Source organism: Dipodomys ordii, unplaced genomic scaffold (assembly GCF_000151885.1).
Source record: "Dipodomys ordii isolate 6190 unplaced genomic scaffold, Dord_2.0 Scaffold104, whole genome shotgun sequence".
Classification (NCBI taxonomy): Eukaryota; Metazoa; Chordata; class Mammalia; order Rodentia; family Heteromyidae; genus Dipodomys; species Dipodomys ordii.
In genome coordinates this window covers 3,296,335-3,312,324 of record NW_012267320.1, presented here as the reverse complement: position 1 = coordinate 3,312,324, position 15,990 = coordinate 3,296,335, and the positions used below count along the sequence as shown (strand labels likewise).

General features: G+C 43.5%; 2 protein-coding genes across 3 annotated transcripts in view; one reads left to right on the top strand and one right to left on the bottom strand.

Moving 5' to 3' along the window:
* Cryzl1 (crystallin, zeta (quinone reductase)-like 1) overlaps window positions 1-11,154 on the bottom strand; it is a 38,749-nt gene extending 27,595 nt beyond the window's left edge. Inside the window, exons 1-2 of one of the 2 annotated variants that reach the window (XM_013027464.1) lie at window positions 10,952-11,154; window positions 2,520-2,594 (exon numbers count right to left, since the gene is read on the bottom strand). In XM_013027464.1, coding sequence (XP_012882918.1) covers window positions 2,520-2,585 — 66 coding nt within the window. In that variant the 5' untranslated portion in view covers window positions 2,586-2,594; window positions 10,952-11,154. The remainder of the gene's footprint in view (window positions 1-2,519; window positions 2,595-10,951) is intronic. The other variant, XM_013027463.1, reaches the window with a different exon arrangement.
* Window positions 11,155-11,815: 661 nt separating this feature from the next.
* The window catches only part of Itsn1 (intersectin 1 (SH3 domain protein)), a 195,520-nt gene continuing 191,345 nt past the window's right edge, over window positions 11,816-15,990 (top strand). The window contains exon 1 of the mRNA XM_013027430.1: window positions 11,816-11,944. The gene's annotated coding sequence lies outside the window, so the exon portion shown is untranslated. The remainder of the gene's footprint in view (window positions 11,945-15,990) is intronic.

Genomic DNA, 15,990 nt, shown 5'->3' with positions numbered 1-15,990 from the left:
AAAGAAAGAAAGAGAAGGAAGGAAGGAAGGAAGGAAGGAAGGAAGGAAGGAAGGAAGGAAGGAAGGAAGGAAGGAAGGAAGGAAAAAACCAGGTACTGGTGACTCAAGCTGTAATCCTAGCTACTCAGGAGGCTGAGATCTAAGGATCATATCGAAGCCAGCCCAGGCAAGAAAGTCCATGAGACTCTTATCTCCAATAAATTACTTAGAAAAAGTTGGAAGTGGTGCTATGGCTCAAGTGGTAAAACACAAATAGGCTCAGATACAGCACCTATACCCTGAGTTTTACTTATAAAAACTTTAGGGTTCATATTTTGAAAACTACTAAGATTCCTGGGTATATGTCTAGATAATAAACTTAGGTTAATAAAGCTGAGCAATAAATACATACTTTATTTTACCTTAAATAATCTGACAGTACCAGACTTTACTATTCATGATGGATAGCCATAAACATACACAACAGGTAGTCTTTAGTAATATTCTGATTTTATTATGCTGTACATAAAATTATTTAGAGAGTCACCTGTTACTGTCTTCTTAATGCCTTGGATATTTCAGTGTGTCCCATGGGAGAGGCCAACATCCAAAATTAATGGAATTTAATTACTCTCATATTCATAGCCATATAAAACTTTAAATACCCAAAAGTATTCCAAATTCAGGCACTTAGCATGATTTAAACCATACTATTAAATATATTAACACCTCTCCAGTGATCTTTACTCTGGAGTCATCATGAATTAAAATATTCTCAACTCTTGATACATCCAAAGTTAAATCAAAGACTGGCAAACAATAACTCTTATGTAGCATTACCCTCTACACTACACCACAGAGATTACTATTTTACTTGACATAAACACAATAACTTTTTAAATTTCAGATTTGATATTTAGTAATATATCTGAAGATACCCAAAATATTAAGGAATTTCCAAACTGTAGTTTATGCAAACCTGGAGACCATTTTTCTCTAAGACCAATCAAATTTAGATTTTAAATACTCTGTGATTCAGTGGTACCAATCAAACTGATATTTGGACATCTGATTTAAATAATTTTTGAGTTAATTAAAAAAGAGAAAAACTGGATTATGTTCACCATCCAGAAATTCTATTATGAAATGCTGATAAGCATATAGCAATTAATTTTTATTCCTAAGTTACACTGAAATTATTCTGGCCTACTACAAACTTTATTGTATAAACCATATGTAGAAGTTTTACTATTTGTGTTTAAAGTAGTAAAAAACTAGAGATCAAAGGTCAGTAAATGAGGTAACTTTGGCATGTTTCAAAATTTATGTCAAAGGTCTGAATTCAACCCTTAGTACCTTAAAAAAAAATTGTTGCCTGGTACCAGTGGCTCATGCCTATAATCCTAACTACTCAGGAAGCTGAGATCTAAGGATCAAATTTCAAAGCTAACCAGGCAGGAAACTCCATGAGACTCTTACCTCCAATAAACTACTAATCTCAAGTAGTAGAGAGCAAAGCCAGGAGCAAAAAAATCCTAAGTAATAAGCCAAGGGCCTGAGTTCAAGCTGTAGGACTGGCACCATATTTATTTATTTATTTTGGTCGGTTGTAGGGCTTGAACTCTGGGCCTGGGCACTGTCCCTCAGCTCTTCAGCTCAAGGCGAGCACTCTACCACTTGAGTCACATCACCACTTCCGGCTTTTTCTGTTTATGTGGTGCTGAGGAATCGAACCCAGGGCTTCATGCATGCAAGGCAAGCATTCTACCACTGAGCCACCTTCCCAGCCCAATTTTTTTTAAACAATGTTTTTCTACCTTTTCTGCTTTATGAAATAGTATATTTTCTTGAAAAAATGGCTACAATCTGTTAACTTGTGTTGAGTGCTAGTCTGAATAGGTTAGACAGCCTTCCTTCACCCTTAGGGATAAGGGTGGAGAATGAACCCTGCATGCTAGAAAAGTGCTCTACCTCTACATCCCCAATAAATTGGGTAATTTTGCAATATAGACTGTTGCTGTTGTTCTGTTTTCGTCATGCCTTTCATATTACTACTCTGAGGAACAAAAAAATCTTTTGTAGCAGCTCTTTTAAAAATATATTTATAGCTGGGCATCCATGGCTCACATCTGTAATCCTAGCTATTCAGGAGGCTGAGATCTGAGGATTGGGGTTCAAAGCCAGCCAGGCAGGAATGGGCCATGAGACTCTTATCTCCAACTAATCACCAGAAAACCAGAAGTGGTGCTGCAGCTCATAGTGGTACAGCACCAGCCTTGAGAGAAAGAGCTCAAGGCAGCACCCAGGCCCTCAATTCAAGCCCCCATGGCCAAAAAAAAAAGTATCTATTTATGTTTGCAGTGTAACATGAATCACCATTTTCATACAAAGATTAAAGGAAATTAATTCAGAGAGTTTCATTTAAACTTTTGCTTATTTAGTTCTATTCAAAGTAACTAATGATATACTTAAAAGTTGGTCCATTCCTTATGGAAAATTCATTATCTTATCTTTTTTAACAATTAGACAATTTTTCTTACCTTTTCTTGAAATACAAATGCTATTTCTTCATTTGTAGAACCTTGTTGAAAATATAAGCCTTTCATAGTAGTCACCTAAAACAAACAAATTCAATTAAAGGTTCCCAAAGCAAATGAAAACTGGAAAAATCTTACTGGCAAAGGATAAAATGGCAACTATGAATATTGTCTTCAAACAGGTAAATTTAGAGATGAGATCAAATAAGAGAAATGCAACATGACAAAATGATCGTGCACATCTGTAATCCAGCACCTGTAATCCTAGTTTAGGGTTGGGGGATAGGCCAGCTCAGGCAAAAAAGAAAAAAAAATAGGAAAAAGTGAACCACTAGAAACTGGTTAAAATTGTTGAAACTGTAACGTGTAATTCTTTGGTAGTAGTTTATAAGCCTTTTCCGTAGCTAGTTCATTCTTCTCCCCACCTCCCATTTCTTTTTTTGTGGTACTGGGAGTTTGAATTCAGGATCCTGAACTTGTCAAGAAGGTATTCTATCATTTGAGACACCTTCAGTTTTTTTTGTTGGTCGTGAGGCTTGAACTCTGGGCCTGGGCGCTGTCCCTCAGCTCTTCAGCTCAAGGCTAGCGCTCTACCACTGGAACCACAGGGCCTCTTCGGGTTTTCTGGTGGTTTATTGGCAATAAGAGTCTCATGGTCTTTCCTGCCTTGGCTGGCTTTGAACCACAATCCTCAGCTCTCCCTCCTGAGTAGCTTGGATTACAGGTGTAAGCCACTGGGGTGCCCGGCCTTTTTTTTTTTTGGTGCCAATCTTGAGCTTTGAACTTAGGGCCTGCGTGCTATCCCTGACCTTTTTTGTTCCTGGATAGCACTCTACCATTTGAGCTAAGGCTCTACTTCTGGCTTTTTTAGTATTTTTGGAGAAAAGTGTCCCACAGACTTTCATGCCAGTCTGGCTTTGAACCCTGATCCTCAGATCAGCCTTCTGAGTAACTAGGATTACAGGTGTGAGCCACTGGAGCCTGACCCTTTTGCATTTTTGTTTATGCTCAGGTGGGTCTGGGCTTTGATCCTATTTCTGTTCTTTTGGTGCTAGGATGGTAGGTACATGCCAAAGCACACGCAGCCATTGTGCTTTCCCTGTGGTTTGGGACTACAGGTGCGCGTCACTGTGTCCAGCCACTGACCGAATGCAGCCTTGTCATGCCAGAAAGTACAAGACCAGGATGTCTGCCGCCCAAGTAGCTAGGTTACAGGACTGAGTGTGCCCAGCTTCCACAGCTTTACATTTTCATAGTAATCATATTGCGAGCCTTTAAAAAATGTAAATTTATACAAGTATGAAGGAGATTTAGAAAGCACACAAACCGTAAAAGTACAGCTTGTGCAATTTTAAAGTGAACATGCTCCTGTCACCAGGAAACACATCACTACCGGAAATTCAGAAGCTCTTCTGCCTGCTTCTAGTTACCACCTGCCTTGTCACTGCCTCTTAAGAAACCCAGTACCCAAGACTTTCAACAGCATGGTCTTCTGAACTTACAGAAATGAGATCATAAGCCTATCTTTATGTCTGTTTCATTTCTCTCTCTCTCTCTTTTTTGTCAGTCATGGGGCTTGAACTCTGGGCCTGGGCACTGTCCCTCAGCTTTTCCTAGCATTCTACCACTTGAACCACAACGCCACTTCCCATTTTCTGAATGGTTTATTGGCGATAAGAGTCTCATGGACTTTCCTGCCAAGGCTGGCTTTGAACTGCGTTCCTCAGATCTCAGCCTCCTGAGTAGCTAGGATTACAGCCATGAGCCACTGCTGCCCATCTTCATTTCTCTTAATATTACTTTGGTTTCACTCATGTTGCTCGTGGTTGCAGTCCATTTACTTCCTGATCTATATAATTGCATTGTATGAGTAAGTCACTGTCTGTCCATTCCACTATACACAAGACATTTGATTTGTTTCTAGTTTGGAGGCTCTTAAATATTTTGAGAAACATTTTTGTACAAGTTATTATTACATATATTTTATGGATAAGAAAATTGCATCTCTCCAACCCCAACTGGGGATTGAACTCCCCACCAAATAAATTTCAAAGAGATTTATACTCACAGCTGGGGCTCAGCTCACTGCACTAGTGGTGCCAGATGCGGGACCCAAACCAAGTGCTACTGATGAATTCCAAAGTTATTATTTTTAACTATTAATGCTTAATGGTTTCCTGCCTAATAGGACATATCACTTAAAGCTATAATTTTCATATCCTTTAGGATAATTATTAAGTGCTTGTTGATACAACTGTACATATAATTTGTAGGTCCCAGTACACAATGAAAGTGTGAAATTAATTTAAAAGTTATTAAAATTTCCTAGCTGGCAATAGTAGAATACCAAACTAAGGATGGGCCCCTTCTAAGCATGAGGTGTAGTAACACTCTAGTCTCATGTCCATGTACCAGCCTGGTTTCATGCTGACATATTAGTAGATCTAACTGGATTCATACAAAAGGATTTTTTCCTAAGTGTAGCTGAGCAATGGTTTGTAGGATGAGATAATCCAATGCTGGGGCTAATGAAATGTGAATACACACTTAAGACATAGATGAAGATTATATATGTAACATGTATAAATAAAGCATGTAAGGACAGGGTGACCTAGGTGAAATGGTTAGACGAATCCTACCCTTGTGGTTATTGAAAGTCATTATTTGTACCAATGTGTTTTTGGACATGTGGATAAAAGGGAAGAATCTCAGCATTGCTACCACAAATTTCCCCTACAGTAAATCTAACCTCTTCTGCTAGTTTTCAAGGTTCTTTAAGACAGCTACTAAGCTTCTCCCAGTCTATTTTACTCCACCCATAACTTTTAACTTTTTAATACTGTTTGAGTCAGTGTGACTTCATACCATATGGTTACCCCGCCTGAGGTTTTCCAGGCAAGGCCCGTTCTCTGAGAATGTGCTATACTAACTCTATAGATTCTGCTAAATAAACGAAGATCAAGTCCTACTTCCTTAGCAGGAATCACCTTTGGTGACAGTCAGTCTATCCCATCTGTTCATGCTTCTAGCCTTCATTACATACCAACAAATTTTATTTTATTTACCAACTAGGGATCTTTCTCAGCTACTGGATCTTGGCTAAATCAGCTCCCTGGTTATTTCTGTTTCATTTTGACACTTGGTTTCTTGATATATAGCATAGGCTGGCCTCCACCTCTTGGTCTTCTGGCTTCTAATCTGTGTATTGGGATTATAGATGTACAAATTTGCTGAGCAATACCTCTTATTATTAAATAAACCTCCTACTCAAGTCTACAGCTACTAGAGCTGCTCCTTCTAGAATGGAATAATTCCATATCAATGTCTTGATTTTACAGCATCTTCTTTTCTGATTATGGAAGCCCCTTTTTCTCTGCTAATTGAATTTTAAAACTAATCTGAACTCATGGCTTAGATTAGTAGTCCCATGGACCTTATAATATGCTCCTATTTCAAAGACTCTGGAAGGGGGCTGGGAAGGTGGCTCGGTGGTAGAGTGCTTGCCTTGCATGCATGAGGCCCTGGGTTCGATTCCTCAGCACCACATAAAGCAAAAAGAAAAAAAGCCAGAAGTGGTGCTGTGGCTCATGTGGTAGAGTGCTAGCCTTGAGCTGAAGAGCTGAGGGATAGCGCCCAGGCCCAGAGTTCAGGCCCCATGACTGGACCCCCCCCCCAAAAAAAAAAAGAAAAAAAAATCAAAGACTCTGGAAGATAACTGTTTATTCATACCCTGAGAAAATATTGAAAAAATAAATAAAGCCCCAGGCACTGGTGGTTCATGCACCTGTAATCCTAGCTACTTAGGAAGCTGAGATCTGAGAATGGAGGTTCAAAGGCAGTCTGGGCAGGAAAGTCTGTGAGACTCTTAACTCCAATTAACCACCAGAAAACTGGAAATGGTGCTGCAGCTCAAAGTGGTAGAGCACTAGCCTTCAACAAAAGGAGCTCAGGGACAGTGCCCAGGCCCTGAGTTCAAACCCCACAGCCAACAAAATATAAAAACTAAAGTAAAAATAAAGTAAATATTATGTTCACAATAATGCCAGTATTCTCAGTCAAAGTACACGAAATAGTTCCTCCAAGTTAAGTGACTAGTGGCCTAGTCTGTGGAAAAAAGTAGTTGATTCAGTTAAGAACTGTGTGTGATCAAAAATAGCCTTAAAGTTACAAAGTAAAACAAAAAGGGTTTTTTTACAAAAGTGGTCAGAGGAAAAATGAGAAACTACTCATAATTTGTTTTATAATCTCCCCCAAAAGAAATATGGAATTTCTGGAACTAGGAAAATGGTAGAATGAATGATACTCAAGGCTTGCAAAATTTCTTAGGCACTGGTGCAGATTAAATAGAAGACTTAAACCCATTATTTAATAAGACCTTTAATTAATTTACAGGCATTTGCAGAAAGAAAATAACTGTGTTATAAAATAACAATAGAAATTAAAAATATGTGGTATCATTTTTAAGGAAGTTATGTAATGTTAAATTTATAGATATTTATATCCTACTATAAGCTTTGCTAAATCAAAAGAATGACACATAAAATTTGTTTTTTTTCCACTGTAGTGTTGGGGATTGAAACCAGAACCTCTTTCATGTAAAAGTGCTATACCACTTAGGTAAATTTTTTTTTCAGACTGAGCTTTCAACTTAGAGCTTTGTGCTTCCTAGACAGCGACTCTACAGATAAGTTACACCTCTAAGCCAGTAAACTACATTTAAACATGTGGGCCATGCTGGGGTAGATGGCTCATGCCTATAATCCAAGCTGCTCAGGAGGCTGAGATATGAGGATGGTGATTCAAAGCCAGCATGAGCAGGGAAGTCTGTGAGACTTTTCTTCAATTATCCACCAAAAAAGCCAGAAGTGAGCTGTGGGCAAGTGTTAGCCTTAAACAACAAATCTGGGTGATGGTGCCCAGGCCCTGAGTTCAAGCTTTGATACTGGTACACATGCACAAAATGGCTGAGATGCTTTGTGAGAGACATATAGGTTTCATACTTTTACAAATATATCAGAATTTTAAAAACATTTACATAAGTGGGAAAACTGAAGCTTATGTTAATAATACTTTAAATGAATAAAATTCATAATGGATAAATATACATATATATTTATTAAAGTATGGAGAAAAAACCTCAGAAATTTATTTAAACTAATTTTTGGTAAAAGCAGAAATAAAACTTTGCAGACTTAACTAAAAATATTTCAACAAAGTATTTAATAAAGGTACTGATCTCTTCAAGGGGAAGTAATTTCAAATAGTTTCTTCTTTAACAGCAACAAGAAATCCACAGACTCTTCTCCTGTTACAGTCAATCCCCAAGCTCATCTATTAATAATTAAGTCTCCACAGATCATTCCTCACCCTTACTTTGAAGCCACAAGTGTCCCAAGTATCAGATCAACCTCAAACTCAACAGAGTTATAACTGGGCTGATCTCTCCCAGTCATCTCTAGCCATCAGGGACATCTGAGAGTCACAGCCCTTCTTCACAGTATTTTATTAGTTACGTTCTTTTGTTCTTTCGCTTTGTCTGGCCTACTCACACTAAGGGCCATCACCTTAGATGAGGTTAATCACTACAATGCTCAGGGCTTTGACTTTCTCACTTTCTCCTTATCATCCAATCATCTGTTGCTCTATGGCAAACTTCCTGAAAATCTGAATTATTTTTCTTGTACAGTCAAATTTTTAAAATTATCTTCCAACATAAGCTATGACACCTTCAGGTTGTAACTGATACAATGTTTGTAATTAACTTTTACTATTTATTTTTGTGTGTGTGTATGCCAATGATGGAGCTTGCACTCAGGATGATACTGCTTAGCTTTTTACTCAGGCTGTCACTTTACTAACTGAGCCACATCTCTGCTTCTGGTGTTTTGCTGGTTAATTGAACACAAGATTCTCTAGGATTTATATGGATGGGCTTTGAACAGAAATCCTCGGATCTTAACCTCCTGAGTAGCTAGGATTACTGGTGTGAGCTACCAGTGTCTGACTTTTACCTATTTTTAAAAATTGTTTTTGTGCCAATTCTGGGGTTTGGATTCAGGGACTGGCCGTGTCCCTGAGCTTTTCTTTTCTTTTTTTTTGCTGAAGACTAGCACTCTACCACTTTATTTTATGCAACCTAAGAATTAAAGATAGCAGGAGTAGCTGTAAGGAAACATTCCTTTTTTAGGCAGAATAAAAAAAAACAACAAAGAAACAGAAAAAGGTATTTGCTTAGCATTTGGGAGGTTGAATCACTAGGATCACAATTTAGAGGCCAGTGTTGGCTACATAGGGAGATCTTGTCTCGAAGAAACAACAAATCCTGAGAGGCACAGGACTGTCCTAAAATCGGTCTAGGTGAAGCTCATTATGCAAGAAAACATTTGACTTTTATTAAATAAACAATGAAAAAAACAGGCTTGGCGATTTCTGCCTGAAATCCCAGCAATCAAGAGGCTGAAATCCCAGCAATCAAGAGGTTAAGCCAGGAGGCTCATCAAGAGTTCAAGGCCAGCTTGGCAGCTTGTGCTACTGAGTAGGATCACGTCTCAGGGGAAAAGTGAAGTTCAGCAGAATGGGATTTTAAGACTTCCCAAGCTTTCCCACTTTCCTTTTTCTGGGAGGTATTCAAATGAATCAAAACTGAGCAAGTTTTATATAGAATTGGCCCAGTCTTGAGTATCTCTTTCAAGTTTTCAACTTTCTTTTTCAATCCCTTCAGCAGCATGCAGCAGCATGGCCAACTCTAAAACTACCATATTTTACTACTAATATCAGGTAGCCAGGTCTTACCTGGGAAATTCCTTCATTCCAAGCCCCTCATGCTCTGCTGCTGGATGGGGCCAGAAGCATCAATGGAGTGAAATTAGTGATAAAAGGTAAAAGAATATATGTTGCTATGATTGATGGATAGAATTTACAAGTCCTAAATGATGCTGGTTTGAATCATCAGTGATTTCCAAGCGTTGCTACAAGAATATAGTAATATATACAAAACACTCATTTTTTTCTTTTTTCTTTTTCTTTCCAGTCCTGGGCTTGAACTCAGGGCTTGGGCACTGTCCCTGAGCCTTGAGCCACAGCACCACTTCTATCTTTTTCTGTTTATGTGGTACTGAGGAATTAAACTCAGGGCTTCATGCATGCTAGGCAAGCACCCTACCACTAAGCCATCTTCCCAGCCCTAAAGCCAACTCTTTATTCAGTAAGTATTAGCTTCCCCCACCCCTTTTTTTGTCTGTTGTGGGGCTTGAACTCTGGGCCTGGGTGCTGTCCCTCAGGTCTTCAGCTCAAGGCCAGCACTCTACCACTTGAGCCACAGCACCACTTCCGGCTTTTTCTGCTTATGTGGTGCTGAGAAATCGAACGCAAGGCCTCATGCATGCAAGGCAAGCGCTCTACCACTGAGCTACCTTCCCCGCACCCTCCCCCATTTTTCTTTTCTTTTTTAAACTATTATTTCTGTAAGTTCACCGGAGTACCCCTAAGGTTGTTCTGAAGTCTATGTAACAGAGCATCGAAGGAGCTACACGGTTAACCGCTTTGAATCTGTACTGTTCCATTACAGGATTAGATCTGCACAGAAACCAATAGCTACAGGTGTTACTGAGCACTTGAACGGTGCAGGTTGTATACGAGTTGCGCTCTCAAGTGTAAAATGCACACCAGATGTGGAAAAGTACACATGGAACAAAATAGATACAAATACAGTTTTAAATTGAAATAGTTTGGATGTTTCTGGGTTAAATAAAACATAAAATTAACTTCAAGTATTTCTTTTCACTTTTTAAGTGCACTTAAAGTGGCTCAATTTGTATCGCTTTGGAAAGAGGTGATTTAGGACCTTGCTACTCTGCTTAGAGTCATGTTAACTAGCAGGATGGGGGAGGGGGGTGGGGGGTGGAGGGGGGAGGGAAACCGATGAAAAATGCAAATAAGCAGCCAGCCCAGACCTACCTAGGTGATCCTTGTTCTAGAGCATTCCGGGGCTTGGCTTTATGAAAAGATCACATCTGGGCTCGTGGCGGGATATACGCGAAGACCCTAGCTTTAGGGAACTGCTTGCTTGAAACCGGGAAAGTAAAGGGGAAGGAAGCAGGGGCAGAGGAGGAGTAAAGGGGAAAGGGCAAAATAAATACAGCAATTTTTAAAAGTCGGAATATGGAGGGAAACTTATGTCTAGACCTTTGCCTGCATAAAAGTGGAGGGAGATGAAAGCAGAGAAATCCCAGAGTCCGGAACTGCTTGTCAAATGTAGTCTCACCCGCCCTTCAGCGGCCTCGGCTAAACTAGGCCAGAGCCCGAACGGGTCTCCCGTCAAGGTGCAACGCAAACCACCATCCTCCTCAGGGCTAGATAGTTCTGCCGGGCGATTCTCCATTTTTTGGCCAAAGTCCCGTTTCCCCAGACACACGACAAGCATCCCCACAGCTCACCTGCCTCGGGGGAGCCTCAACCGCCAGCGCCTTCGCCACCGCCACCTTTTAGCTCTTCTCAAGGACAAGCCCCCTTGGGCTTAAACGGTGCTACCATTGGCCAGACCACCTGTCACTCGTAGACGTGTGGCGAACGCCGTGGCATCGGAGCTGGGAACTACAACTCCCGGTATGCTCTGCTCCATAGAGACACTCGGCACCGCCTCAGGGAATACCAATAAATGGACAAGGTTGTATTCACCCGAACGGATTCCTTTTCATGCAGATTTGAGCGAAAGACCACACCCTTTCTAATTCCAACCGTATCCTTACCACCTCCCTCGGGCTGTGTCCTGCCTGGCTTTTCGATTCACGTTATTCTCTTTTGTAAAGCCTTCTGTAACTTAGGTGAATGCATCCTAGGTACAGGGTTGCGCTGCAACGACTAGATGCACCGAATCATGGATAAAAAAAAAAAAAAAGCTCTCCTTAAATTCCAGACAAGAAACCTTTGGTTACGCCTCCCTGAAGCAGGGCACGTCCTCCCAAAGCCTCCTGATTGGTTCACCTGGCTGTCACTCCGAACTCCACAATTCTTTAAAGCCCACTCCTCTTTTTTCTCCCGCTGTGGGCGGGGCCGGAGGTAGGCGGTGTCCGGGAGGCGTGGCTTCATTCCGATTGGCAGACCGTTGTCTCCACCCATTTGCGGGCGGAGACGGAGGATTGGAAGGGGGAGGAGGAGGCTGCTGAGGGAGATGAGGAGATAGGCGGGAGCGAGGGAGCGAGAAGCGAGGGAGGCCGCGGGGAGTAGGGGAGCGCGGGGAGGCCGCGCAGCTTGGTTGCTCGGTAGTACGGCGGCTCGCGAGGGAGAATCCCGAGCGGGCTCCGGGACGGCCGGCCGGCGGGCGGGAGGGGATGGTGTGCGGGGCTGCGGCTCCTGCGTCCCTCCCCGCGGCGTGTGAGCTGCACTGATTTCGTGTCTGGGGCGGCAGCGCGCACCCGCCCGGAGATGAGGTGAGGAGCGGGCGCCCGGCGGCGGCGGCGGCGGCGGCCTGGACCGCGGTAGGCGCGCGGGGGCGGGGGTCGGCACGATGGCCGCTCGGGGTTCTGGTCCCGCGGCCCGGCGCGCGGCGCTCCGGCTCCCCTTCACCCCGTGCCGCCCGCCGGCTTGGCGCGGCAGCGGCCGCAGCTCCGCCTCGTCCTTCCTATCCTCCCGGGGGCGGCGGCGGCGGCGGCCGGGAGCCAGCGGACCAGCGCCCCGAGGCCGGGGCTCCGCGGCGGGCCCGGAGGGGTGGGGGGTGGGGGTGGCGGCCGCGGGACGGGCTTGGGGATGGAATGGGCGCCCGCAGCCCTGGCCGGCCGAGCGGGCGTTCTCGGGTCTTGCCGAAGGGGCGTCGAGGGCGGACGGTCCTTCCAGGGCTGACCTCGCTGCCCTCGGTCGCCGGTGGGTGGCGGGCCGGCCCTGCATCACCTTCTGGCCGGGGACCCGGAGCTCCCGCGGAGCGGCATCGCGCCTCCCGCTCGTCCCCTGGACTCGAGTCCCCGGCTCGTCTCTTTTTCTTCTCCGTCGCGTGCCTTACCGAATCCTTTCCATGAAGGACAGCCAATGCCGTTTGGCACCGGGCGGTGCTGCCCAGGCGGCCTTTGGTGCTGTTTAACCGAACGCGGCTGGCTGCCCCTCTCGCTGGGGCAGCGCCCCCGGGGTCTGGCGCTTCTGCTGCCCTTCTTTTACGCACCGACGGGATTCACCCGAGGCACACAGATGCGTTCTCTTCTGGGTTGGAAATGTAATCCACATTCCCAGAAAATCTGGAAAGCAGAAAGGAATAGGCTGTGCCTTCTTGGGCTTCGGTTCTCTGAAGACAGCTTCGTAGATTACGTTTCCTATGGGCAATCTTTTGTTGTGCTTCAGACTAGAAAGGCTTTGCTCTGGAAGAAATAAGACTAGCAGCTTCTTGAGTTGGGAGCGTGTGGCGATTTTGTTTTTTTTTGGGGGGGGTGAGCAGCATCTTGGAGATGGATATCAAAGTTTCCTTTCGAACTTTGCAATCGTCCTTGCTTCTCCGAAAGCAGAAAAATCAACCTGAAAATTTAAATATAAGCTGCCTAAGGGCGGATGGGCTTCTTTTGTGCGTATGTGTCGGTGTCCTTCTCTTGCTGGTTCTGTGGTCAGAAACGTACGGACAATAAAATACAGATCATAAGCACAAATATGCAAACCATGACCCCTGGAAGACCTATCAGCAGAGAGATTTACGAATTCCGTTGAACGGATGAGGAGAAAGGCTGAGAGAGCCAGCTCATGGATTATGTAGTGGACAGGATGTGAGGGCAGAATCGGGGCTGCGAGCCAGCAGGCCAGCTGCTTTGCGTGCAGCGAGTCTAACCCCCCCAGAACGACGATGTTCTTTGCGGGGACACCTTCACTTTTTTCTTCCTTTCCTGTGTGTGTGTGTGTACACGTGTGTGTACACGTACGCCTGTGCCAGTACTGGGACTTGAACTCAGAGTCTGGCTTCTGTCCCTTAGTTTTTTCGCTCAAGGCTGGCTCTCTACCACTAGAGCCACAATGCCACTTCTCGGCTTTTGGTGGTTAATTGGAAGTAATAGACTACTATCCCTGCTGGGGCTGGCTTGCTTCCAACCATGATCTTCAGATCTCAGCCTCCTGCATAGCGAGGATTACAGGTGTGAACCCCTGGCACTCAGCTGACATCTTGATTTTTGAGTTTAACAATATAGTAGTTTAAACACCTTTCATAGTTATTTTTATTTCCATTTGTTTTTCTCTGAGAATGAAATCCTGTTTTCTTTTTCTTTCTTTCTTTTTTTTTGGGGGGGGGTCCGGTCATGGGGCCTGAACTCTAGGCCTGGGCGCTGCCCCTCAGCTCTTCAGCTCAAGGCTAGAACTCTACCACTTGAGCCACAGCACCACTTCCAGCTTTTTTTTTTTTTTGCTTATGTGGTGCTGAAGAATCGAACCCAGGGCCTCAGGCATGCAAGGCAAGCGCTCTACCACTGAGCCACCTTCCCAGCCCCCTGAAATCCTTTTTTCTTGTTTAAATCTTTTCCCTTTCAACTAGTTTTCTTGAAACATTTTTCAGGCATTTGCTTATAACTAAAAACTTTGTTTTTTTTTTTTCGGGTCATGAGACCTGAACTCTGGGCCTGGGCGCTGTCCCTCAGCTCTTCAACTCAAGGCAAGCACTCTACCACTTGAACCACAGCGCCACTTCTGGCTTTTTCTGCTTATGTGGTGCTGAGGAATCAGCACTCTTAACACTAAGCCACCTTCCCAGCCCCACATTTTTTTTTAAATTAAATTTTTTGCCAGGCAGGCCTGACTCCTGTAACACTAGCTGCTCAGATGGCTGAGATTTGAGAATCTAGGTTCAAAGCCAGACTGGGCAGGAAAGTCTGTGAGACTCTCTTCCTCAATTACCCACCAAAAAAGCCAGAAATGGGGCTGTGGGCAAGTGTTAGAGAGCAAGCCTTAAGCAACAAATCTGGGTAAGAGTGCCCAGGCCCTGAATTCAATCCCCATGGCTGACAAAAAAAAATAATAATTTGGAACTTCTTAAGAAATTTACATTATGAAACGAGGGACATTGATATGGCATAAAAAATACTTCAGCTGGGTGCCGGTGGCTCACGCCTTAATCGTAGCTACTCAGGAGGCTGAGATCTGAGGATGGCGGTTCAAAGCCAGCCCGGGTAGGAAAGACCATAAGACTCTTATCTCCAATAAACCACCAGAAAACCGGAAGTGGCTCTGTGGCTCAAATGGTAGAGCACCCACCTTGAGCTGAAGAGCTGAGGGACAGCACCCAAGCCCAGAGTTCAAGCCCCACGACTGACAAAAAAAAAAACCACAAAAATAACTTCAGATACCTTTAGCACCCAGCAAAGAACTTGTCTAATAGTATTTTTTTAATTGTCATTTTTCTAAGAAGCTATTGAAATTGCTCAGGATCATGGTACTTAAAACTTGTTAATCTGTCTAAGAGAGAAAATGAACAAATTATTAATGTACTTTGGAACTTGTGCATTGTTCAGCTACTAAGCATTGTAAAATAAGGCATAAAGTGAGTGGTAGCAAGTTAGTCCCATGAAATGTTTGTCCCTTTTAGCATTGTTTTTCCAGTTGACTAAAAATATTTTTCTCCTAACTTCCTTCCTTTCCCTCCCTCCCTCATTTTCCTTCCTCCTCGTCCTCCTCCTCTTCCTCGTCTTCGTTGTTGTCGTCCTCCTCCTCTTCTTTCTTAATTTCTTTCTTTTTCTGTCTCCCCCACCCGCCCCCTCTCCCCCCGTACTGGTACTTGAACGCTCCTGCTTTAACTTGGTATTTTCACTCCTGGCTGGTACTCTACCAATTGAACCATAGTGCCATTTCATGAGATTTTCTGCCCAGGCTAGCTTTGAACCATGATCCTTAGATCTCAGCCTCCAGAGTAGCTAGAATTAAAGGCGTGGCTCACAGTCCCCTGGCTTTATTTTTCTCTTAATATTGATACTAGAATTCTCTGATGTTTCATCTTTTCCCCAAATGCCTGGATTGAGGCACATTCTTAAAGTTCTTACAGAGATTAATGGAGAGGAGCTGATCATTTTCTCCACCTTTTTTTCCCACACAGAAAAAAGGAGCCTGCCAAACACATGTTCTACACCCCAAGCCTCTTAACTCATCTATTTTTTTTTTTTAATGTGTATGTGTGTTTGTGGTGCTGACAATTGAACTCGGGGCTTTGTGCATGTTAGGCAATTACTCTGTCACTGAGCTACATCCCCAGTCTCACCTTTTTAAATTTGCTAAATTTGTTCTATAGAGAATTACATGGAAGTTGAATTTGTATTGCTCATTCAAATTCTGCCACCTGACTGCTGTCTTTTCAATGATTTTCTCCTGAATAGCCCTGCTCACTGAGTGGTTTTCTCAAAGTCTAGACTTCTTTTTTTTTTGGGGGGGGGGTCCAGTCGTGGGGCCTGAACTCTGGGCCTGGGCACTGTCCCTCAGCTCTTCAGCTCAAGGCTAGCGCTCTACCACTTGAGCCACAGTGCCA